Source organism: Lutjanus erythropterus, chromosome 24 (assembly GCF_056507025.1).
Source record: "Lutjanus erythropterus isolate fLutEry1 chromosome 24, fLutEry1.hap2, whole genome shotgun sequence".
In the NCBI taxonomy this organism is placed as follows: Eukaryota; Metazoa; Chordata; class Actinopteri; order Lutjaniformes; family Lutjanidae; genus Lutjanus; species Lutjanus erythropterus.
Window position 1 is genome coordinate 17718853 of NC_139340.1, and position 22468 is coordinate 17741320.

The 22468-nt window shown below is 40.7% G+C and overlaps 3 protein-coding genes across 4 annotated transcripts; 2 read left to right on the forward strand and 1 right to left on the reverse strand.

Moving 5' to 3' along the window:
- The first annotated feature begins 2296 nt into the window (after nucleotides 1-2296).
- cryaa (crystallin, alpha A) lies at nucleotides 2297-5460 on the forward strand. The gene is made up of 3 exons (XM_084713491.1): nucleotides 2297-2878; nucleotides 3252-3374; nucleotides 4672-5460. The coding sequence occupies exons 1-3, from the start codon at nucleotides 2681-2683 to the stop codon at nucleotides 4879-4881; spliced, it is 531 nt and encodes a 176-aa protein (XP_084569617.1). The 5' UTR covers nucleotides 2297-2680; the 3' UTR covers nucleotides 4882-5460.
- A 492-nt stretch (nucleotides 5461-5952) lies between these two features.
- On the reverse strand, nucleotides 5953-11113 carry hsf2bp (heat shock transcription factor 2 binding protein). Its single transcript, XM_084713490.1, has 8 exons — nucleotides 10983-11113; nucleotides 10102-10205; nucleotides 9755-9904; nucleotides 9020-9164; nucleotides 8532-8649; nucleotides 7769-7872; nucleotides 6490-6692; nucleotides 5953-6083 (listed from the first exon to the last, which is right to left on the reverse strand). Exons 1-8 carry the CDS (start codon nucleotides 11062-11064, stop codon nucleotides 6054-6056), a joined length of 936 nt encoding a protein of 311 aa, XP_084569616.1. The 5' UTR covers nucleotides 11065-11113; the 3' UTR covers nucleotides 5953-6053.
- A 1142-nt stretch (nucleotides 11114-12255) lies between these two features.
- Nucleotides 12256-21756, forward strand: ankrd10a (ankyrin repeat domain 10a). Of its 2 annotated transcripts, none has more exons than XM_084713867.1 (6): nucleotides 12256-12554; nucleotides 13666-13818; nucleotides 14814-14905; nucleotides 19048-19265; nucleotides 19743-19823; nucleotides 19922-21756. In XM_084713867.1, exons 1-6 carry the CDS (start codon nucleotides 12357-12359, stop codon nucleotides 20317-20319), a joined length of 1140 nt encoding a protein of 379 aa, XP_084569993.1. In that variant the 5' UTR covers nucleotides 12256-12356; the 3' UTR covers nucleotides 20320-21756. The 2 variants fall into 2 exon arrangements, with proteins under 2 accessions (XP_084569993.1, XP_084569994.1); XM_084713868.1 differs by having other exon boundaries at nucleotides 12257-12554; nucleotides 19925-21756.
- The last annotated feature ends 712 nt before the right edge of the window (nucleotides 21757-22468 follow it).

Below are 22468 nucleotides of genomic sequence, written 5' to 3' on the forward strand. Positions count from 1 at the left end.
TATCCTGATTATTCGGGGAAGGTGGCAAAAAGGTTGACAACCACTGGTGTAAGGAACAGATCTTGGTGTTAAGTTGCTGTTATAAATTTAGATGATCTTTCCCACTTGTATCGAGTCAGAGCTACGCAGAATGCTCAGCTCACCCCGTCGCCTTCTCCTGGTTTTGTTGGGAGATGCAAAAGTGGCTCTTTATAAAGAGCAAAAATCAGTGAATGAATATGAGCATATCCACCCCACCAGGTTGCCAGATTGTCGGCCAAAACAGCTTTTCAGAGCTGTGGAAACACAGAGTGCCCAGGCATTGTCTGCCCCATTGATAAAAACCTAGAATGCTGACTCTGCTGAACTGCAGCCAGTCTAATGGCATCTACGTCCGGTCTGCAGCAGCTAGCAACCCCAAACCCCATCAACCGCCCCAAACTGAACCTAAAACAGCCCCAACCCCAGCTGCCTGGCCCAGTTGCTCTTGGCCTGTGGGTGCATGGATCGACTAAGCCCCTGTGCTGGCTGGCCAAAGCCCTGTGGGATTAGACTAATGCAGGCGGCGGGAAGCCACTGGTGGTGAAACAACAGGCATGGGAAGTGACCCCCATTTTTACATTAGAATTTACTCTTAGCTGCAAATTATGGCCTATTGGCTTAAATTGCATTAAACTGTTCAAGTGTTCATCAACGCTTGCTTCCAGTTAGGAAGAGGTGTCAGGAGAAATCAGAGTGTTGTGCCCACATCTTACAGAGACCTGCTCCACCACAACGTCCCGGATCAAGGCATTGCGTTTGATGGGCCTGACAGAATGCAGAACACCGACTCCTGCAGGATGAGAGAAGCCAGACTCTGTGTTTACATTGATGATGCCTTGCACTTAAACACAGTGAGAGCTGATAAACAATATTTCCCAAATGTGGAATTTTTAATGATGTCAGCCAATATTATCATCACCATCTTCTTGCTGCTGTTTATCTTTAACCTGATGCAAATTCAAATAATGCACCACAGAATTATTTCCTACCACATGCAGGTTATATTTATATATGTAAATAACTGCATTTATCATTTTTATTTTAGTTTGGTTTTTATTGTATCTTATTCTATTCTATCCTATCCAACCCTGTGTTGTGTAATGATAATAAATGAACCTGATACCTTCACACAAACTCAACCAATCCCTGTGAATTCTGTGCAACCTTGCAATTTTGTCCAATACCCCATGGTGCACTTTTTCATTTACAAACAAAGCAGATTTTTATATTTTTTTGCAATCCTGAGCCTATCTGGTAAGGTTAGAACACTCAGAACATTTGGTCCTGCAATTTTATTGCAAAAAATAACTAAAAACATTGTAAAGTGCATTGCTATTTTTTTTTTTTAGAAAAGCTGTCATGAAATCAGGCATTTTAAGCCGCAACATTTCACAAAAAAAGGCCTGTAAAATCCTGGAGGGTCTGATGGACTCAGTGAATGTAATATAGCTATAGTTCACAATGTGTTGGTGGCATCATGGACTGCTAAAGTGCCAATAGAACAAAAACGCTGCATTCAACTTCATCACACTACAGACTGTATGAGTTTAAGTAACTGTAGTCATGGGCCAATCACACACTGCATTAAACTGAAGAACACTTGTGGTGATTGGCTGTAAGAAAAACCTCACAAATAGTCATTTTTTTCAAGATCTAGGTGCAAAAGGATCAAATGCAGGTATCATTTGAGCAGAGAAGTTTCAATACTACTTGATGCTGTCTTATTTCAATCAATCGAGTATTGTTAGCAGCCCTAGTGTTAGCTGCAGTGTGATGGTACAATAGTTTGTTGTTTTCAATAAGACCTAATGGGAGCAGTTTCATTGCTGTCATATGGTCATCCTGACTGGAAAGCATCATAACAGATGAAACAGCTGTTAGAAAACAGCCTTTTCGGTGATTTTTCTTAGAAATGGGCCTCTAAATCTACTGGTGAGTTGATGTAAATTGTTTTATTATTAAATTTGAATACTTGAGGAGTCTTCATCACAAGTGTGTTAGTAATAGGTTTGCACCCCAAACCATGTGTTCTCATCTTTCTGTGTTGTTGTTGCTCCATTGACCCTGAGCAGCATTGTTTCTAAATCTGCCCTCCATCCAACCACACAAGCAGAACAATACAGCAGCATTATGTCATTGACGGACTGACAGAGAAGATATGTGTGTGTGTGTATGTGTTTGATGCACTATCACTCAGGTAAAATCCCCCTGTGTCTTTAGTTTGCTTCCTGACCTCATTGTCTCTGTCATGCCCTCCTCCCTGCTCTCTGTCCAGCACGGTTTGTTTTGGCAGCCATGGGTGTCTGGTGTGTGGGTGGCACTAGGTCGCACCAGGGTCTGGACCCAGCGGTGCCCCCCCCATCCTCGACCCTGATTCTGCTGACGGGGCCCAACCCACCATGAGATAATGCCATTCCAGAGGGATCGTGGCTAAAGCCTCTCTTTCTGGCTCTCAGGTATATAAAGAGGAGGCAGCTGTGGAGCAGAGGACAACGCACTCTGGAAACATTCTTTACTCATTCACACTTTTCATCAACATTCTGTTCTCTCCATCTTGCCTCGCCTCCCTCACTTCACCTGCTGGACTCTGAGCTGAGCAGGAACATCTGCCAACCTGAGCCAAGCCAAGCCGAGCTACATCCAACTGTCTCCAGTCACTATGGATATTGCCATCCAGCACCCCTGGTTCAGACGCGCCCTGGGCTCTGCCTACCCTGCCCGACTCTTTGACCAGTTTTTTGGAGAGGGCATGTTTGACTACGACCTCTTCCCTTACACCGCCTCCACCATCAGCCCCTATTACAGACAGTCGCTGTTCCGCAGCTTTTTGGATTCTTCCAACTCCGGCATCTCTGAGGTAACAAGACCAGACTCTTCATGTCAGAGAGTACATCATGACTTGACTGGCTTTGTTAATATGCTGACAGGAAAAGAGGTGTAAAGACAGAAAGGGGTTATGTTCATTTGCATCAACACAAGAGAAAATGTGGTGATCTTAACAGAGCACCAAAGCTCAACTGAGCTTTCCTCAACATTTTATTCAAGTAGCAATAAATGTAAAGTGTAAAGACGGGTTTGTAGTTCAATAGAATTTAGTTGAGTTTGAGTTTAGTTGCATTACATTTCCAAAAGCTGCAAGAACTTAAATTTTGAGATGTTCAACCTCTTAAAAACATTCTGACAATGCTCTGATATAACAGACCCTCTCTATGCTTGTGTGTGTCCTTCAGGTGAGGTCTGACAGAGATAAGTTCACAGTCTACCTGGACGTCAAGCACTTTTCTCCTGATGAACTCAGTGTGAAGGTCACTGATGACTACGTGGAGATCCAGGGCAAGCATGGAGAAAGACAGGTAATGCTCCTCTTTTCTCTCTTATACACATCACATTTAAAAATAGTTAATGATACTGTTTACTGAGGCAGACAGTGGTATCTATTATTTTGGTTAATTTCTCTCCAAAGAGTGATGGAGCCTTGATCCAAAAGCAACTAGAATGATGATGTTGAACTCTCAGCTATAACATCACAAGTGAAAGCTAAGCAAGCTCTGTATTTTCTAAAACATACACTACAAAAGATTTCTTAGAAAGAATCAAGTAACTGTATGAAGGCAATAAGGAGTTTCAGAATATTCACAACATGACGGGCATCTTTAGGAGCTATATGACATTTCAACTCGCATCTGAGAGGCTTCAAGAACCTCAAGCATGTCCAGATGCTTTCATACAGAGAAACTAGAGGTACCACGACTAGGGATGATTAGGAATCTTCACAGACAAGCCGGCTGGTAGGACTGTGTCCTCTGCTGGAGGAACACCAATTATCAGCTACTCATCTGCACAAAGAAGTCAATTTTAATGCTTGTGTATACATAAGTATACACAACATCGTGAAACTTTCTACTGCCCTGCCACCAAACTGTGCCGAGTTGGTGAAGTTCAAGTGTCCAGTAAATAGTGCAGAATGACCCAGGGGTTTTCTAACCAAATGATTGTACTCCCATGCCATTACTTAATGAACAACATCTCAGGTCTGCTGCTCCTCTTTAACCTCCTGTGTTAGCTGGCAAGGTCACCCAGTTTCATCAACATCCTGGGGCTAATCCATGATTTTCAGTGGTCGTTTGTATGTAGTTCCTGATAGTCCCTCCAAATCCAAAACTTTCATCACAGATCACTGGTACTAGTTTTGAAGTTCAACTGTAAGATTTGCTGAGTTTCAAAATGTCAGCTGTGAGCTGGGAGGAAATTTTGACCAGCAAATTATGTCAAAATCAGCAAATGTTATCTTTGCAAAGAGTTTACGTCTATCTAACTTTCTTTTTTTCTCTACACACTTGGTGGGTGTGTTGCTGAGGACCCAAGAGAGTGCAATTTGGTTTTCGCCTGTAACTTTTGACCTGCAAGTCCCAGAACTATTTTTTGCCAGAGCAATAGTGACCAAATTTGGTACAAAACATGTCTAAAGTTGGCCCCGTGTGAACAGGTGTGCATTCCAAACAGCAATGCTTCTGAACAAATGAACAATTCAGAGAGCCAAGCAACAGCCTGTTCTGAACAGTCCCAAACTGCACTAGTTCATATTAAGACAGAATTTAATTCTTGGAATGAACTTTTCCTCTAATCAGTGTCAAATCTGCTGTTTTTCAGGACGACCACGGTTACATCTCTCGTGAGTTTCACCGCCGCTACCGCCTCCCCTCCAGTGTTGACCAATCAGCGATCACCTGCACCCTGTCAGCTGACGGTCTGCTGACCCTGATCGGGCCAAAGGTCATGGGGGGGAGTGAATCCGGCCGCAGCGAGCGCAGCATCCCTGTCACCCGTGACGACAAGCCCAACGCTGCTGCGTCCTCTTAAAGGATGAGTGCTGGGGGTTGAACAGGGGCGCTGGAGGGGCCGCATCGACCAGAATGGAATTGCTAATCCTCCACCCCCTGGCTTCTTCTTCTCCCTTTCCCTTCGAGGATATGTGTGTCCTCCTCACTTCACTCTCTCCTCTGTAGATTCTTCTTAGCTCACTCTTACAGTATTATTAGTATCATTGTTTGAGATTAACAAAAATCTCCCCATGAGGATGGTTAAGTGAGGGGCGGCTGGACTTTTTAAGGAGAAAACCCATCTAAGGACGAGACATTCACATTCTGCTGAGTGTTGTTGATTTGTGTCAGAGTGAGGCGAGCCCTCTGACAGTGCTGATGGTTGGGGTTGAGCTTGGAGGTAAACGTCACACACGTCTTGTCCCAGATTTTCCATCAGTGAAGTTCTCTGAGGCCCTGGCTGCTTCCATTCTTGTGCTGACTCTTTGAACCCTCTCCTCTCTTGTCTGAAATATATCCTGTGCTGTAGTCTAGGCCTTGTTCAATGGATACCTGCTCATTACTGAGAAGTCCATACTAAAGAAACATACAATAAAGCTGTACAATTAACAAAAAGCAACTCCTGTTGAGATTATTTTTTACTTTTCACATCAGGTTTCAGTTCAATCAAAGCGATGCTAATAGCTAACTACAACATGAGTGCATTTCTTACAGGTTCTGGGTAACTATTAGCTAAGTGAACATGCTTCCACTTAGGATAGAAAGAGTTTTAAACTTATATTCCTTCTGATTGTCCTGATAATATCAATTTATTCACATCTCTTATCTTTGTATGAGGGATTTACAGAAAATGATGCAGCATTTAACCCTGTGCCTCTATTTTGATCAGTTAAAACTGTCATGCTTTGTTTCTATCAAAACAGAAAGAGGGAGTGCAAACATCACCTTTAATGTGTCTCATCCAAACATTATATTAATATATTCACATTAAGTAGGTAACAAACATTAACATTAAGATGTAATTGTTAACAAATCGGAGGAATCAACAGTGAACAGTGCAAGTTAAAAAACTTCAGATATAAAAGGCTGTCCCTTACTATAGAAGTTGAACTTTTCCTCACTATGCGAACAAATTGCTAATAACAGCACAAACATAAACATGAAGGGAAGTCAACGCAGGAGGAGAACTGAGCTGGAGTTATTGAATCCACATTAGAGGCTGCTCTGTTTGCATCGCTGACCCTGAAAACACATAACCACATACCAGCAGGATTTGTCAAATCACACCTACGGTAGTTTAGAAAATAATGTGGTCACAGCAGTGTGAGTGAGGCTGAGCAAACAGGAGTGAGTGCTGGTGGCTGCACTCAGAGCTGGCAGGTGATCAGAGCAGAAGGATTAAAGTTTATCAGTGAAGTTGTCTAGTGGCAGTAAATGTCATGGAGTTTGGTGTAATATTTTCTGCAGACAAAGGAGGGAGCTTTAGTTTAATTCAAACTGCTAATATGTATATGTACGTTTTTCACCACTACAGAAACACTACATAACTGCTAAAGTAAGTTGTCTGGTGAATGATCCAAAGCTTTTCTTTGCTTTGACTTTTGGTTGGAGGTGCTACAGTGTTCAACATATACTGAGAGTGTGGTACCTGTTGGAGGGCCTGCAGGTCCTCCAGGGTCTGCTGGGCAGCCAGTCTCAGGCTAGGATGCAAGGTGGAGGTGAGCCGGCTGACACGAGCCTGCAGGTCTGGATCCAGCAGAGAGGGGCCCAGCTGGAGCAGCACCTCCTCCTCCAACAACAACACAGACTGCAGGAGACGCAGAGAGTGGAGACACACCTCCCAGTCTCCATCTGTTGGACAAATAGAGAAATCAAAGGTCATGTGGAGGCTGACACCTGCACAGGAACATAGTCTGTCAGATTTCCATCCAAAGGAACAATGTGAATTGTGATATGTTAAATTCAGTGAATCCTCATGTAGCATAATCCCACTTTTATAGGTGTAGAAGGAAACAAGGCAGCAGTCACATCCGTCCTGCTGCAGGTTAGATTAAAAAACACAGCTAACTGACATGCACATGCATTCTGAGACATGATATATTCTCTCAAACAAAACAGATTTACTCCCAGGAGTCTGCAGGATCATTTTCACACAGCCTCAGTCAGACTTTTGACACAGTCATTCATATTACATAATACTGTCTGTTTATATTCTTGTTTTATGACTGCATCTGAAATAATCCAAGCTGCAGAGAAGGAGGGATGCTGCTTGTCTGTATTGAGTTCACACACTGGACTCCACTTCTTCCATATCGATCCAGATGCTTTGGCTTCACTTTAGGGGAGCTGTCATTTTGTCTATTTCAATATACAGTCAATGGCACATACACTGATTGAGGTTAATGACAGCAAAATGTTTGATAAAAAGCTGTACAATCAACAACACTGTTAGTGTGCTAGCCACGCTACCTGTTTACAAACCAGAAATGGGGACTTGAGTTTGTGACTGAATTGCAACTTGAAACAAGACTCACAACAAGTCGCACATACTATTTATGTATAGTCAGTTCATGACCTTTGACTGGCTGAGGAAGCCTAAATGTACTGTACAGAACTAGGTAACATTGATTTGTTCTAAATGACACTGATGTGTTTCCTAACAGACCGAATCACTGAATGTCACCCAAACAGTCACTTCACTGATGTGGAGAAATCAAATTAAATTTGTTTATTTCTGTTGTCAGTTTCTCTAACATCGTCGGACTGACTGCTGCTGGATCAAACATGCATTTTAGATGAATTTGATGCATACACATTGAAATAAGATCATAAAAAAACTTTCAACGTGTTACTGTCATTAAACTGTATGTATGTGACACGGGTTTTCTACCTGGAGGTTACTGTGATTGGTTCTATAGTCTACTTACCGTCCAGCAGAGTCCAGATCAGAGGCAGGAGTCCTGGGTTCTCACTGATGTACTTGAGTCCTTTAACACTGATGCTGACATTATACAGAGCCATCAGCATCAACCTGCAGCAAAGAGTCAGTTTTACTCAAACACTACTGTGAACAACTGCAGAAACACAACACTGACACCTGCTGCTCACATCCAGACATAACCTGTCTGACTCAATCTGTAAGTTCAGATGTGCAACAGTGATCATGTTCTTTTATTCTAGTTAGATGAGCTCTTGCGTTGAATACTGTTGCAAATACAGTTAGTAAGTTTTAACTCTTAGAGATCAGGCTTTTCATTAAGGTCAGATTTTTTCAAGTCCATCAACACTCACATTCATCATGAGGGCTAATCCTGAGTGAGTTATTGGTCACTGTGATCATCCCTCCTTGACTTGACAGAGTTGTTTAGTATGTGATTTCCTCGTTTAAAGTGTATTAAAAATCACAAAAACAATCATTCTGTGCTAACTGTTGTAAATAGTCAGCTGCTGAGCTGTCAACCTCCTGCACAGGGCCTGTATAGGCTAGCTGTGTTTTGAACTAAACACAACAGCCTGAACCAGCAACAGACAAGAAAAAAGTGAACAAACTAGTCAGTGAGTACTAATCTTTGAGCTATTTTTGAGGTATATGTGTGTAAATAATATTTTTTTTCTATTTCAGGCCATGTTCAAGCCAACAGTGAAACTCCCAGTGGTTTGTGTTGTGTATGCTACCACCGCTCCATGTACACTTTGAGTCTGGGGAAGACACCAGGCTTCATCAGCTCCAGAAGCGTAATCAGAGTGTCCAGCAAGACATGAGCCGAGCTCAACAGGAAGTCCCGCCCGCATGTTACTGCTGCTATGTCTGAGTAATGCAAAATAAAGACAGAGTAGGTGATTGGGGGATTCTGTGGGCCACTGGCACATTTTCAGTTTCTGTTGCATTCAGGTCCTGCAGGAGGAATTTACCACTGATACAGTTTAACTTGTTTGATTTGGTCACAGTAATGTGAGCCTGCAGTTTTGTGTTGAAAAGGTGAAGATCACTGGCATAAAACCTACTGATGTACAGAATATACTCTTTAATGTCTCTAATATCATAAATCACATTGCAACCACAATATCTGTCAATATAATCCCACTTTTTCAAAATTGTTCAGCCCTAATTAAAAATGACATTTTCAAAGTGTGTGTGAATAAATCAAAGTGTTGCTACACAGAAGCCGTGAACTCACTCGTAATGGTTCCAGCCAAAGCCAGGACAAACTGGTGCTCCTGGGAGTTGTGATCTTCAGCTTGACTTTTCACCTCCTCATCCAGAGACCTGACAAAGCTCTCCAGAGTCTGAGCAGCTAAAGTCAGGAAGGACTGCAGCTTCCCCTGCCACACACACACACACACACACACACACACATAGAATGTACGATACAACCTCACTGATCAGCTGTCAGATAAAATGATCACTCTGTCTAATATGACACTCTGAGAGTTTACAACAGAGTTTCTGCAGGTGTCAACAAGTTAAACTGAGACTTTTTAAGACCATCATGAAGGCCATTCATGACAAGTTTAATCTGCAGCAAAGCTTCCAATTCATTATTTTCAACAGGCTTCAAACAAGCACTAAATGTGCTGTTCTTGAGCCCGATCTTGCTGAACTTGCACTTTCCCATATTAGATAATAGGCTACACGTTTGCATTAGTGGTTACTGGTTCCATGTTGTAGTTGTTGTAGTGATCAATACTTTTTGTAAACAAAAATACATTTAAAAGCAAGACTGAGGTTAATACAACTTTATAAAAGTAAAGTAACTTTGCAACTCAATTACATTTTAAGACCTGCTGTGATCGCAGACATTTTAAGGCTTAAAATTCTTTTTAAGGACTGGTGGAAACCCTATAAAATTTAGCATGACTGTCACTGAACTGAAAATAACATACACACACAAACACTTGTGCAGACGACTCACATCAGCCAGCCACTGTGTGACTGTTTGCTCCTTGGCGGAGCTGCTCCACAGTAGACTGCAGGCTACAGATCCCAGACCAGAGCAGAAGTCTGCCTGCTGCTGCAGCTCTGCTCCACTCTGCCACAGCTGCTCACATAACAGGAGCTTCTCCTGCACACAGCAGAAAACACCACGGTGCTATATACAGCTGTTATATGCATGACAGAGATCATTAAAAAAGGACAAACTATCTGAATGGCTCTGGGGCAGTAGAAGACTGAAAAATGTTTTTTTTTACTGCTGTGTAAAGGACTACGAGTCTAGTTTACAGGCCTCACACACAGTATCTCCAGCAGGACCTTCCTCACCTCTCTCTCTTTCTGACACTCAGTCTGTACTGCATCCAGTCGGGCCTGAAGGTGCAGACACTCCTGTCGCAACTGCTCCTGCTCATGCATAAGGTGCTCCTTTACTACACACACACACAGATTTGTGGGTTCATAGTTATCCAGGTCAAGTAATATCTATATGCTGTAAATTGTATTTGCTCTGCATTCTAGGAGATGTGTAAAAAAAGCTGTAGGTCTGGGTACGTTGGAGGTTAATGATAGTGATTCTCCAGCCAAGGTAACATGCTAATGCTAACATGCTTTTCATAAAAGTAACAGCAAAAACCAACAATAATATTTGGAAATTCCTGTGTCATATAATGGATTAATAATAATTGTCTCATCTTATGTGTTACATTATTTTCCTTATTGTAGTATGGAACTAACTGTTGATCAAATTCAACCTAAATCACAGAATCTAAAATACTGAAAAGCTTAAAACACTGTAGTCTCTCTGTACCTACTCATCAGTTCTTCTTTCAGAAGCTTTCACTGCCCTTTATCACTTTATCTTTTAACTGTCATATTTACATGTATGTTACAACAAACACTCTTCAAATGAACAATGACAACACAGCATTAACTCACAAACAGTTAAAATGTTAAAATGTAATGTTTTGAGAGCTGCATGAATAATAAGCTGCTGTAACATGTGAATATCCCCCAGTGTGGGATCAATAAAGTTCATGTTATCAACCAGTCACTGTAAACATAGTAACTAAGTTCATTCATTAAACATGATGTCAGCCGTTGCAACACAGTGAAGCGTCTACTAGTGGTAAGATAAGATCCTTTGTGAATATGGACACAGCATCCACCGTATTAAAAGTATGTGCTGCCTCAAGGTTACGTGATCATACCTGTGTGAGCTGCTCGAGCTTTGTGCAGCATTTCACTCAGGTTCCCGTTGAGAACTGTGGGCAGGAACTCCCTCAGCTGCATCACTTCTGTGGTTAACCTCTCCAGATCTCTCTTCCTTACTCTGACAAAACCATCCTGAGAGACAACAGATATACCTTAATGCACACAGACATCTGTAATACATATCCAATCTAAACTAAACCTGACCTTCAATCGGAATGAGGGTGAGTATACAATGACTGAATGACTTTAATTTATGGGTGAACTATCCCTTTAAAAGTGGCAGGCAGGCCTCAATAATAGTCACAGGCATAGACATATATACTTAGACTACAGAGCTTAGTTGTGTATCATACTGTACAGTGTATAATGATCTAATATATGTATAGTACATACATAGTACAGCACTGTATAAGTTTGAAGTTTTTAATATTATTACCATTATCATTACTATATCATTATTATTACATTACATACCTATGGTGATAATTACAGACAAAGATCAAAGACAAGTGCATTTTTAAAATAATTTAACCCTAATCCCACCACTTTTTTCTTTTTTGCTGATCCGAAAAATGATCCGATCCGTGACTCAAACCTGTGATACAATCCGAACCATGAGTTTTTTGATCCATTGCTTCCATGATCCATTGATTTTAAAAGTAACTGAGTAGATTATATCTTGCGATGCATACTTACGTAAAGTAAAAGTACTGAGTTGAAAATCTACTCAGAAAAGTACAAGTACCCAAAAAACTTAAAAATTATTTGTAATTAACGCTGGTTACTTCCACCCCATGTGTTGGAATAGAACCAAAACTGTTCAAATGCTTCTACCTTTGATTAATAATAATTGATGATAAATCGGTCAAGAACATGAGGCCTTTACCTTTCCTCCATGACTAAGAGCTAGAGATTTCCCGTCATGTAAGGCTGACATCTTGTTTGTCGGTCTGTTTAATGTCTTCTTCTGCTGTTCTTCTCCTGTGGCATTGATTGCATTGTTTGATTAGTACATCTGTGTTCTTCTAATCAGTAATTATAGCACAGTTATTAAAGAAATGTTAAATGCGAGAGAAAGCATTGAAGTATTAAATATTTTCAAAGATAATTACCGTTAGATACACAGTGGTTCTTACCTGTAAGTGTAATGGCAAAGCTTCCCTCCGGCCTGTAGGGGGCACAGCGGCGGTTTGATTCCTGACCGGTGTTTAGCGAGTACTGAGTCCCACTGCCAGAATCCAGTCCGGGTTTTTTGCTTCTCCAGCCGGGCAGAGAAGCTCCTCTTCCTTTGTGTTTGAACCTTTTTTTTTTAAGTCTTCTGTGAGGAAGCTGTGAGAAACAGTTCAACGTCCCTCTCTCACTGTTCACCCATGTCTGCGGGAGTAGAACTAGACCTGTCCAGTGATGAGGTGTTTATCAGCCGGTTCCCCATCCACCGAGCCTGCCGGGATGGAGACGTCGGAGCGCTGGTCCCGCTGCTACAGCAGCTCTCTGACCGGGCTCCCCTCACCGTGGAGGACTCCTGTTACGGCTGGACCCCCATACACTGGGCTGCTCACCACGGACAGGTAGGGATTAAGTTACTAACGTTAGCTAGATTAACGTGAAGAGATTTAGCCACTCAAGTTAGCAAAAACATACCGTTAAAACTGTGTTAGGGATGTTCGTTTATTTGTGAATTCATACATTCATCCTGCAGAACTTACAGTACAACGTTATGATAAAGTAGTTAATGTATGTACAGTAAACTTGAATCACTGCTTCGCTAATTGTTCTCATGATACTTTTCACTCATAACATGGCGGCGGACAGAAGCAACTAATGATTTTAAAGGTTGATATTACATAGAACAAATGTGTTAGTAAAATCTGCCGTTTTTCTTTTCAGTATAACAAGTCTATGGTAATAATACAGTTATATATTTTTTTTTGTACATGTACAATAAAGTTGTCCTTGTCGAAAAAAAATAAAGTTGCGGGTTGCAGCCTTTTCATTGGTTGTAATGCAGCCAATGGTCATTCAGGCGCCAAAACAGCTCTAACAAAACAGGAAAAGGTCTGTTTATGATGAGATACTGTAACCAGGCTCACTTCATGCTATTCTCCTTACAGCATCTTATTTTAACACTGTGCAGAGATCATAATTCATATTAGAAACAGTCAGAGTTTTGTTCTGAGTTACGGAAGCACAATAAGTCAAGTAACATGCCAAGGGGCCAATTTTAGTTTAGTTTAGTTTAGTTTAGTTATGAGATTAGAATGTAATCTATAAATCTATTTTTGATTTTAAAATGAGAATATTTGTTAAACTATAAAGCCTTCTGTAGTAAATAAAAAGATGTTATGATGAGTGCCATAGACTCCTATTTTTGAAGCACTGAGCTAAAGCTTGTTTCAATAAAAACAAAGCTTTCTTTGTGCTTGTCTGTTTTAGCATCTCTTAACCCTATTCAGGCTCATTTGATATTCAAACAGGGATGTGAAAGATTTCCTAAAGTTAAGATGAATGAGTCCACACCAGGAGGCTCCAGTCAGGATTATTCAGCAGTTCACTGACATGAGCCTCCTGATGTATGAGGATCCATTTGATTCTGTTTTTTTTTTTTTTTTTTTTTTTTTTTTTACAGATGTTTTCAACAGTCTTGTTAATAGCCTGTGTTCTGTGTTTCCCTGCACACAGCTGGAGTGTGTGGTGTGCTTGGTGCAGATGGGCTGTGAGGTGAACGCTGTGACCAGCCGCTTCAACCAGACGCCGACGCATACCGCAGCGTTTGGAGGACATCCTCACTGTGTGGTGTGGCTGACTCAGGCTGGAGCCGACGTCAACAGGCAGGTCAGTCCTCCAACGCCACCCAGCAGCAGTGGAGCCACATGGAACAATGTGTCATATCTGAATCAGGGTTATTGAATATCTGGTAAACACAAGTGTGAATGGATCGATGTTAGTCTAATATGTGAAAATTTGAGAGGTGGGGGTAAACTTGGTCTTTTGGTTCTTTTCCAGGGCAACATCACTCACAATCCCTGCTACATCTAATTCCCTGTCTTTGGCAGAATTTAATTTGATCAAAAGATATATTTCAGAATATAATATAGTTATTTTTTCCCATATTATTTCAAAGTAAGAATGGACAGTCTGAGAGACTTCATTAAAGTTGCTGTAATACTAGATTTCCCTCCTAAATGTAATTAAATAGACATATAAAGTAGCAGAAATAATGATGTATAAGTACCTGGAAATTATACTTAAAGAGGCAGTTTGGTTCCTGATCCATGGTCAGTGGTAGTGCCAGTGTAGGAAGCTAAGCAATGTACTTCTGTGGACAGGGTCAGCAGCAAAATGTGTTTTAGGTGCCTAAAAAATCAATATCAGTTGAAGTGTAGCCTTTTCTGATGGGAAACTACAAATAAATAGGACAAATATTGCTCTCTCCAAACTGACAAAACTCCATAGGCAAAATCAGTAATTTAACCTCACAGAATATACTGTACTCGAATAAATATATTTTGTTACCTTCCAGCACTTGGAGTGATGGTGCAGTGATAAGCAGGGGATAAACATGAATGTAATACCAACTGTGTACATTAGATGTCGCCAAGAATATATTTTGTCTTTGCTCTTCATGGACCTGGAACAGAATTTATATCTGCACGCCAACTGACTCATGACACACTGGACAAACTCTATCAGTTATTGTAATGTTAGATTGAGGAGAGAGTATACCTGAGAGTGTCCAGCAGTGCTCCTTTTCAGAGCCTGCACACATGCTCAAATATGTAGTGTTATGTTAGTAACAGCCTTCATTATTACCTGTCTTGTGTCTTCAGGACTTCGTAGGAGAGGCTCCCATCCACAAGGCAGCTCGCTCAGGTAGCTTGGAGTGTATCCAGGTCCTGTTGATAGCAGGTGCTAAACCACAGTAAGTATCCTGCAGTCTGACCTCTGTCATGCTGAGTGTGAATCACAGCAGCAGCTACACTTCTCTCAGCTCCAGTCCTCTTAAAGTCACTTAGGCCAAATCTACTCAGCAGGTTTGGTCACAGCTTCCCACTCTGTGTGCTCTGTATAGTTTGATCAGAAGTCTAAAGGGAACAACCACCTGGGTTTGGACACCATTTCTAATGTATTTCTTTAAATGCGGACATACGTCCTCACATTGTAGAAGCTTTTCTCCTGTTTTTAAATATCAGTGTATTGATATTGTCACATCAGCTGTTTGGGAGGGAACAGGCCATGCTGTATTACTTTCATGTCCCCTTTACACTGGACAAAAACCCCCATTAACATCTGGCTTTTGTCTTCAGTGGGAAAGGGTACAATCATTATTCACACCCAGTCTGCAGTAGTATTGTATGGGCTCCAGCTCTGACTAAAGTTAAAGATAAAACAAGTAACCTCTATAAAATTGTCACTGGCCTCCATACTGCTGTATTTGGTTTGCTAACTTTGTTTTCTGGCGTGAGAAAAAAAACAGAAAGGCAAACTCGTCTACTGGCAATGTTAAAGGAGTCAAACACTTATTTTTAGTAGGCTTACCCAAGCTGAAAACACAGTTGTTTCAGGGAGCAGAGCAGGTGGATGATGGGAGCTGATGACATGTCTCTTCTTGTATATTTTAGCCATTACAGACTTTACAGACTTTTATCACACAATGAGACACGCCTCAAAATAGGTCTGACACAGACTGTGTTAGATCTCTCACACAGTGTGACATGATGACAGGAGTAAACAGGTCTTTATTCTGTCTTCCTTGGCTGTTCTCTTCCAAATCAGCTGATTTAAAGTAGACGTAAAGAAATTTCATTGGTAGGGCTTTAACTAACAATTATTTTCATGATCAACTAATCTGCCAATTATTGAAAAAATGCTCATTTTCAAATGTCTTTTTTCCATCTAACAATGACGAAGAAAAGCAGAAGATACTCACTTTGTTTTTGTTTTTTTCTTGGCTTACAAAATGACTCAAACAATTAATGAATTTTCACAATGCTTGGTAACTAATTTTCTTTCAATCGACCAATCAATTAATTGACTAATCATTTCAGCTCTGGTTGTTTGTGTATTGCATTTTCTTCAGCAGCTGCACAAGTAAAAACTGTTGTTGTATGTGGTATGACAGAGATAGTCAATGAGAGTTTTGACATTATGCAAAAGAAGAAAAGCTCATGTGTTTGTATTTACGTGTGGAACACTGACAAATATTAAACAGATATTTAAATGTATTGAATTCATGTACATTTCTAATATGTATAAGAAATCTATAGTTGTATAACTGTGTTACAAACTGGTCTCATTGAACATGTATTATGGAAAGTTATTTCTCATATAAAACTAGAGAACATGATCTAACAGTGTAAGTAAAATTCACAAGTTGGATGTTAGGATGCCCTGATTGATTGAACGCTGATTATTATTAGCTGATATTCAGTAAAAACATGCCAACAACAGATTGGGATTAATGCTTTCTAGTTACCAATATCAAAAAATGATTGATGACACAAACTAGCATCAGTTCTCAGCTGATTTGATGCCACTTTCACATGATTTGTATATCACTACATTGCCTAAAATTTCTGAAGATTTTCTTCCTTGCATGCCAGCGCCTCCATGCAAAACAAAACAAAAAAAAAAAGATCAATGTCGACCAATATGACTCATAGACAATCCGCAATCAGTGACTTAAAAACATGATCAGGGCATCCCTACTGAATGTATTCATTTGGAGTTGGAGCTATCTTTAAAAACACTGAATTAAAATTAATTAAATCGAAATGAAAAGTATAATCAGCAAAGTATTTTTCAGCACAATTTGTATTGTATCGAATTTATTGAGAAATGAAGTGATTTGTCAGTGTCAGTAAATATGCATCATGAGCTTTTCAGCCTTGGAGAATTTCACAGTCAGCCACAGTGAGGAGGGTGTGTAGAAACCTGTAGAACCTGTTACCTTTAATTTGACTCTGTTTGATTGTTTCTAACATGTTACATGTTGACCTTGGATCAGATGCTATATGATGTAAAGACACCCTGCTCGTTCTGATGTTTTGCAGCTGTTGAATTTGAACACGATTTTCTTGAGTAATCCCAGAAAGAGGGAGCAGTCCAAATAGGCAATGCAGAATCTGCCACGTGTGCTTCAATCAGCGAGCATCTTACAGATGTTCAGACTGCCGAGGTATTTCCTGCAGTGATTGGTTTCAATGCTAAGAAAGCACTGATGATGATAGTCATGTGTAGACCTGCATGCTTAGCTGACAACTAACTGTTTTTATCTTAGACACTGTGCTAACAAAGTGAGCTTAATGGACACACCCCATGAGCCAGTCGGAGGGTTGTTGTGCTGTAGAGGAGGGAAAGAGTCAAAGCATGTCAGGAGATGAAGAAAATATAATGATTTGACTGACCTTTTGTACTCGTACTGATCCCAAGGTGAAGAGAGATGTAACGCCAAATCGAGCCTGATCAGTAAATTGCCTGGGCTGATCTCATGGCCAGTATTAGCTTGTTAGATAGTAGCTTACAGATATATCATAGCAGAAAGCACGCCAGCTTAGAATATCAACAGAAAATAGAAAGAATGGAGTCTCGTTTCAGCTTTTCATAAAGAGCGAATAATCACACCAAGAACTGAAGGTTTATGCAACAGAAGAACATAGAACAGAAGAACAACACTTTAGCCTCTGCTGGTCAAGATTTCATTAGCTAAGAACCATATCACACTTAACGGCAATAACTAAATCCCACTTTAGACCTTTGTTCTCCCTTATTAAGTCAGGATTCTCCTCAAAAACATAGCTACTGTTAGGGTCAGAACTGATGCATATCATGTACTGTGAGTCTTCTTGTCACACATATATGGGTGTTGTGTGTATTAGCCAAAGAAATGAAAAATTTTGTTTAAAAAACAATGAATATTGCCAGTAGGATTGGGTGATATGTTAAATTTTCCAACCAGCCACTGTCAGCCCAGCAACCAGCGATTGCAGTTTTATTTGCACAGGAGTGTGTGTGTGTGTGTGTGTGTGTGTGTGTGTGTGTGTGTGTGTGTGTGTGTGTGTGTGTGTGTGTGTGTGTCCTGGAGTTTCACCTGGGAGATGTTTCTGAGCAGCAAGCTCAATAATTTACATATGGTAAGTCAAATAAATAAACAGAATAAACTCACAAAATGTCAAGAAAGTAAATACTCTTACACCCATTTTCCTTATTAAATAGGAAAATACAACCAATCACCCACTAAATTCAAGTGTTTTTCTTTCTAAGACAACTTTAATTGCCTTATTAACTCCTCAACAAAATAATGTTAAAACTCACCAAAACCATCCTTGTTTGTCTTCCCACTGTTTCAACAATCACCAGCTCTGGTTTGGTCAAACTAAACCCTTAATTCACAGTGTTTCACAGATGTGAAAATATTCTCGCTCTACACACCCTGTATGATGACCAATCGCTGGTAGCTGATATATTTGTCCAATCACCCAACCCTAATTGTCAATACATTGATATATGATTTTTATTTTTATTTTTTTTATCCCTAAATATTGATATCGGTATTGGCCTATAAAAATCACTTGAGCTTACTGGACACGCCTGAACTTGATGTTGTTCTACATTAAAAAGGAAACTTGTTTTGGTTTCTCTTTTTCATCTTGTTTGATATTGAGGGAGATAAATATGATTATTTCAGAGCCTAGTTTCATTTGATGTCACTGAGGTAAATCTAGGATTATCTGACTAACATTACAGTGAACAGGACTGTGTTAAATCTGAAATGTAGTTTATTGTTCATAATAGATCTTCTGTTGTTGATTCAGAATGAATGTGTTGCAGAGGGAGATTGTCAAGACCAGGACAAATATAGGACATGCTGTTGTATTGTCAGCTGTCTGATGATGACGTTTCATTTGATTCTCTGAGTCATGATGATCTCTTCCTGCAACCTTAAACTCCTCTTCCTGTCAGGCTTTTATGTGATGTGTGTAAACCCCGAGCCAGTCAGTGATGAGAAAAGATGCAGTCAGACTGTTTGAGTTGTTTGTCTCACCCTGTCCTCTTCTTGTCCAGTTTAAGGAACGCCAGTGGGCAGACAGCAGCAGACCTGGCCCACACTCATGGCTTCCTCGACTGTTTCCATCTCATCTCCAAATCCCAGAAGCACCTGCTGCAGCTCAGTGGAGTCCAGAATGGAAACAGTGCACCATGTGGTCAGGAGCTGCTCAGCAGAAAAAGGCTGCTGAATGCTTTGGACGCTGGACAGATGAAGAAAGCCAGGAGAGCTGACAGTAAGACACACAGTGTTTTTAAAGGAGCCATAATGATGGTATATAAATGCTCCCAAATCTGCAATAGACAAAAAAAAATATTAGCTTCAATGCATCTACAGCTTTGATGGTGCATTAAAAATAAAAATAAAATAAAATGTAAAACAACATATGTCAGAATGTTGGAAAGTGCTGAAAAATGTCAATCAGTGTTTCCAGAAGTCCAAGATGATGTCCTCAAATGTCTTGTTTTGTCCACAACTCAAAGATATTCAGTTTACTGTCTGTAAAGAAACCAGAAAATATTCACATTTAAGAAGCTAAAACCAGAAAACTACTCACACAGACTAATCAATTCTGAAAATATTTGGTGATTAATTTAATTTGATTAATTAATTAATTGGTGCAGCTGTAATAGGATACCTTACAGACCGGTGTCACACTATGGAAACATATATGCTGTGATTTCTGTCTCACTGTCACTGTGTCCTGCTGCAGATGTGTCGGTGCAGATGCAGAGCGGTGGAGGTGAGGAGGTGGAGAGCATGAACACAGAGTCTGCACAGGAGCTCAGCTCAGGTGGGACACAAGCTGTAAAACAAAGCATGTGAAAAAAGTTCAATGTTACATCATGTGCTTCTGAAGACATGAATTTTCAAACGTTGCTTTTCAAACAGCAGATGAGACCAAAGCCAGCACTAATGGCCATCACCACACGCCGCCTTACGCCAACCAGGACGACCCTGAGCCACCCAAAAGCCTCTCCTCACCGTCCTCCCCTGCGGCCAATCAGCAGGCAGCAGTGCCCGCTCAGCAGCACTCCGTCGCCGACATGTGTGGTTCTCTGCACCTGAGCGGCAGCCCCAGCAGCTGCGTGTCCCACCGGCCGGCCTGGTGGGGGCTGATGGGAGCGGACTGTGGGGACTTCCTGCATTACGGACACTACCACGGCTTCGGAGACACAGCGGAGGAGCTGAGCGACAGCAGCTGCCTCGACTACAGCAGCAGCATCCAGGCGGAGCTCAGATACAAGCAGGCTGTGGCCAGCACCATCCACCTGTACCATGACTCGTAGAGACACAGATGGTCAGCCTCCACTGACAGGAGACCGACAGGGAGGAGGACTCTCTGATCCTCGAGCTGATATTTTGAGAAATAATCATTTGCTGCCAAACTCAGAGTGACCACTACACATCCAGGACATGTTTAATCTAGTTTGATGGAATATTTTTAACTCAGTAGCTGTTGTTGAGCTTTTAGCTGCAGCTCGCAGTCTTCACCAGCAGATGGAGCTGGTTGATACAGATCAGGGAGGTCATTCACAGCTCCACCACATATTCTATTGCCCAGCCTGTCTTCACCAAAAGAGAAAGACATCAGTCCCCAAACACCTCACAGTCTTATTAACACATTGTATATTCATATGAAAAAATCCGGCGAAGTACTGGAAGTTGACAAGCTGCCATTGCTGTGGAAATATATGAACTAGTTTGTGAACAATAAATCAGACTGGGTTGTACCGGTTACAATGTCAAACTTTTCACCACATCTGAGTGCTGGAAGTACAGAAATAAGTCTCAGTTATCCTGGAGATGGCTACTATCAATATGAAACTGATATAGATTTTTTTATTTGACTCTGAGTAATGCAAACTTTTCTCAAAATATCAGGCTGCTCCTTTAAGGCTGCAGTCTTTTGGATTTGTATCAGATGAAGGTCAGATTTGTGATTCATTGGCTCTGGATGTGACTGTGTGAACAGGTTTACTGTCTCCACCGTGTGTCCTCGCTCAGAGATGTCCAGCTGCTCAGGTTGTAACAGCGTTTAGCAGCTTAATGTCTATTTCTTCAAGGCCAGTGTTTGTTATTTTCCTGAACCTCTTTGGTCACCTTCTAATCTGCAGACATCCTCGGTGAAATCTGAGGATTGAAAAGAAACACACACATTACTCCTGCAGTGTATTTCTGTATTTACAGCATCAATCTTTCTGTTCGTCTCCTGCTGCTGCTGGCTGGTTTGCACTATTAAGGGCTGTCAGGTTGCATTATGTGCTGTTTTTTGTTTGTGTGTGTCTGGGCAGTAGTTGAGGTGTGTGTGTGTGTGTCCTCTCTGAATGTGGCATCCTTCAGCAGGGAAGAACAGCTGCACTGACACTGAAAATGTTAGCCGTGTTAGCCTTGATCTACCAAAGGGAACATGTTTGTATTTTTTGTTTTTTCATTTGAAATCATGTTATTTATGCTTTAGAGCAGACGATAAGTGTGTGTATTCACAGCTGTACTGTACTTTTATAGAGCATACTGTAGGCTGCTTTTTATTGTAACATATAGACAGTGTGCTGAAGACCTCTTTTTGTAAACACTATGTCAGCTGTGTGGGAATGTGCACCATGTGCCAAAAACTGACTGACACCAACCAATCAGGCACTGCTGCTGCTTCGGACAACTGTTTTATACTTGTTCTGGTTTTTGCCTCTTTTCCTATTAAAACAGATTTTGCAGTTTCATAAAAATGGAAAGTGATGAGTCTTTTATTTTTAAAATCAAACCTTAAAGTCCCTTGTGTTCACAAATCAGTACTGCAGTTTAAATAGTCAAATTCTGCTGCTTTGTGTCGGTAGGCACCAACCCAGTGTTCAGTATCTGAAGACCTGAGAATGAGACTCAACAGTCAGCTATCCTGTGAAACTCCAGCAGTATTTTGTGGACTAAACCTGACCTATAATCAGCATGAAGGTGTATAGATCATTTTTGGGTGAACTATCCCTTTAAGTAACATGCAGGTATCTCAAATTTGTACTTAGGTAAATGTACTTACTTTCCACCCCTGATATTTGGGCAGAGAAGTAACAAGAAATGTCAAAGAGAGATCTGAGGTTATGAAACTGTGTTTCCATAAATTAGTTTGTACATCACAGAGAATTACAGTTTTTTACAATTGCTAAAGCACGATTTTGAAAATAGGGCTCATTTTGTCAAACACAATACACAATTCACCCAGCCACACACACAAGTTGCAGAATACCTCACATCCTTTACAAAATAAACATTTAATTAAAAATTTTACATTAATTCATATTGGATTCATTTTACTGAAATAAAGTTTAGAAGGATAGAATCAACAAACTTTTATTTATTTCCCCTACATAAATTGTATTCATTCAACTTTGTTCCATTCTATATTTCTTCCCTGGTCTCCTGGCGTCAGGTTTCACTAACTGTGAG

Bases quoted from the DNA above. Each gene is read 5' to 3' on its own strand.
- cryaa (XM_084713491.1), top strand. From the start codon at position 2,681: ATGGATATTGCCATCCAGCACCCCTGGTTCAGACGCGCCCTGGGCTCT. The intron at 2,879-3,251 runs GTAACAAGACCA...TGTGTCCTTCAG, and splicing joins CCAACTCCGGCATCTCTGAG to GTGAGGTCTGACAGAGATAA. The intron at 3,375-4,671 runs GTAATGCTCCTC...GCTGTTTTTCAG, and splicing joins GCAAGCATGGAGAAAGACAG to GACGACCACGGTTACATCTC.
- hsf2bp (XM_084713490.1), bottom strand. From the start codon at position 11,064: ATGCAGCTGAGGGAGTTCCTGCCCACAGTTCTCAACGGGAACCTGAGT. The intron at 9,165-9,754 runs GTGAGTCGTCTG...TGTGTGTGGCAG, and splicing joins TCACACAGTGGCTGGCTGAT to GGGAAGCTGCAGTCCTTCCT. The intron at 6,693-7,768 runs GTAAGTAGACTA...TTTGTCCAACAG, and splicing joins GATCTGGACTCTGCTGGACG to ATGGAGACTGGGAGGTGTGT.
- ankrd10a (XM_084713867.1), top strand. From the start codon at position 12,357: ATGTCTGCGGGAGTAGAACTAGACCTGTCCAGTGATGAGGTGTTTATC. The intron at 13,819-14,813 runs GTCAGTCCTCCA...TTGTGTCTTCAG, and splicing joins GAGCCGACGTCAACAGGCAG to GACTTCGTAGGAGAGGCTCC. The intron at 14,906-19,047 runs GTAAGTATCCTG...CTTCTTGTCCAG, and splicing joins ATAGCAGGTGCTAAACCACA to TTTAAGGAACGCCAGTGGGC.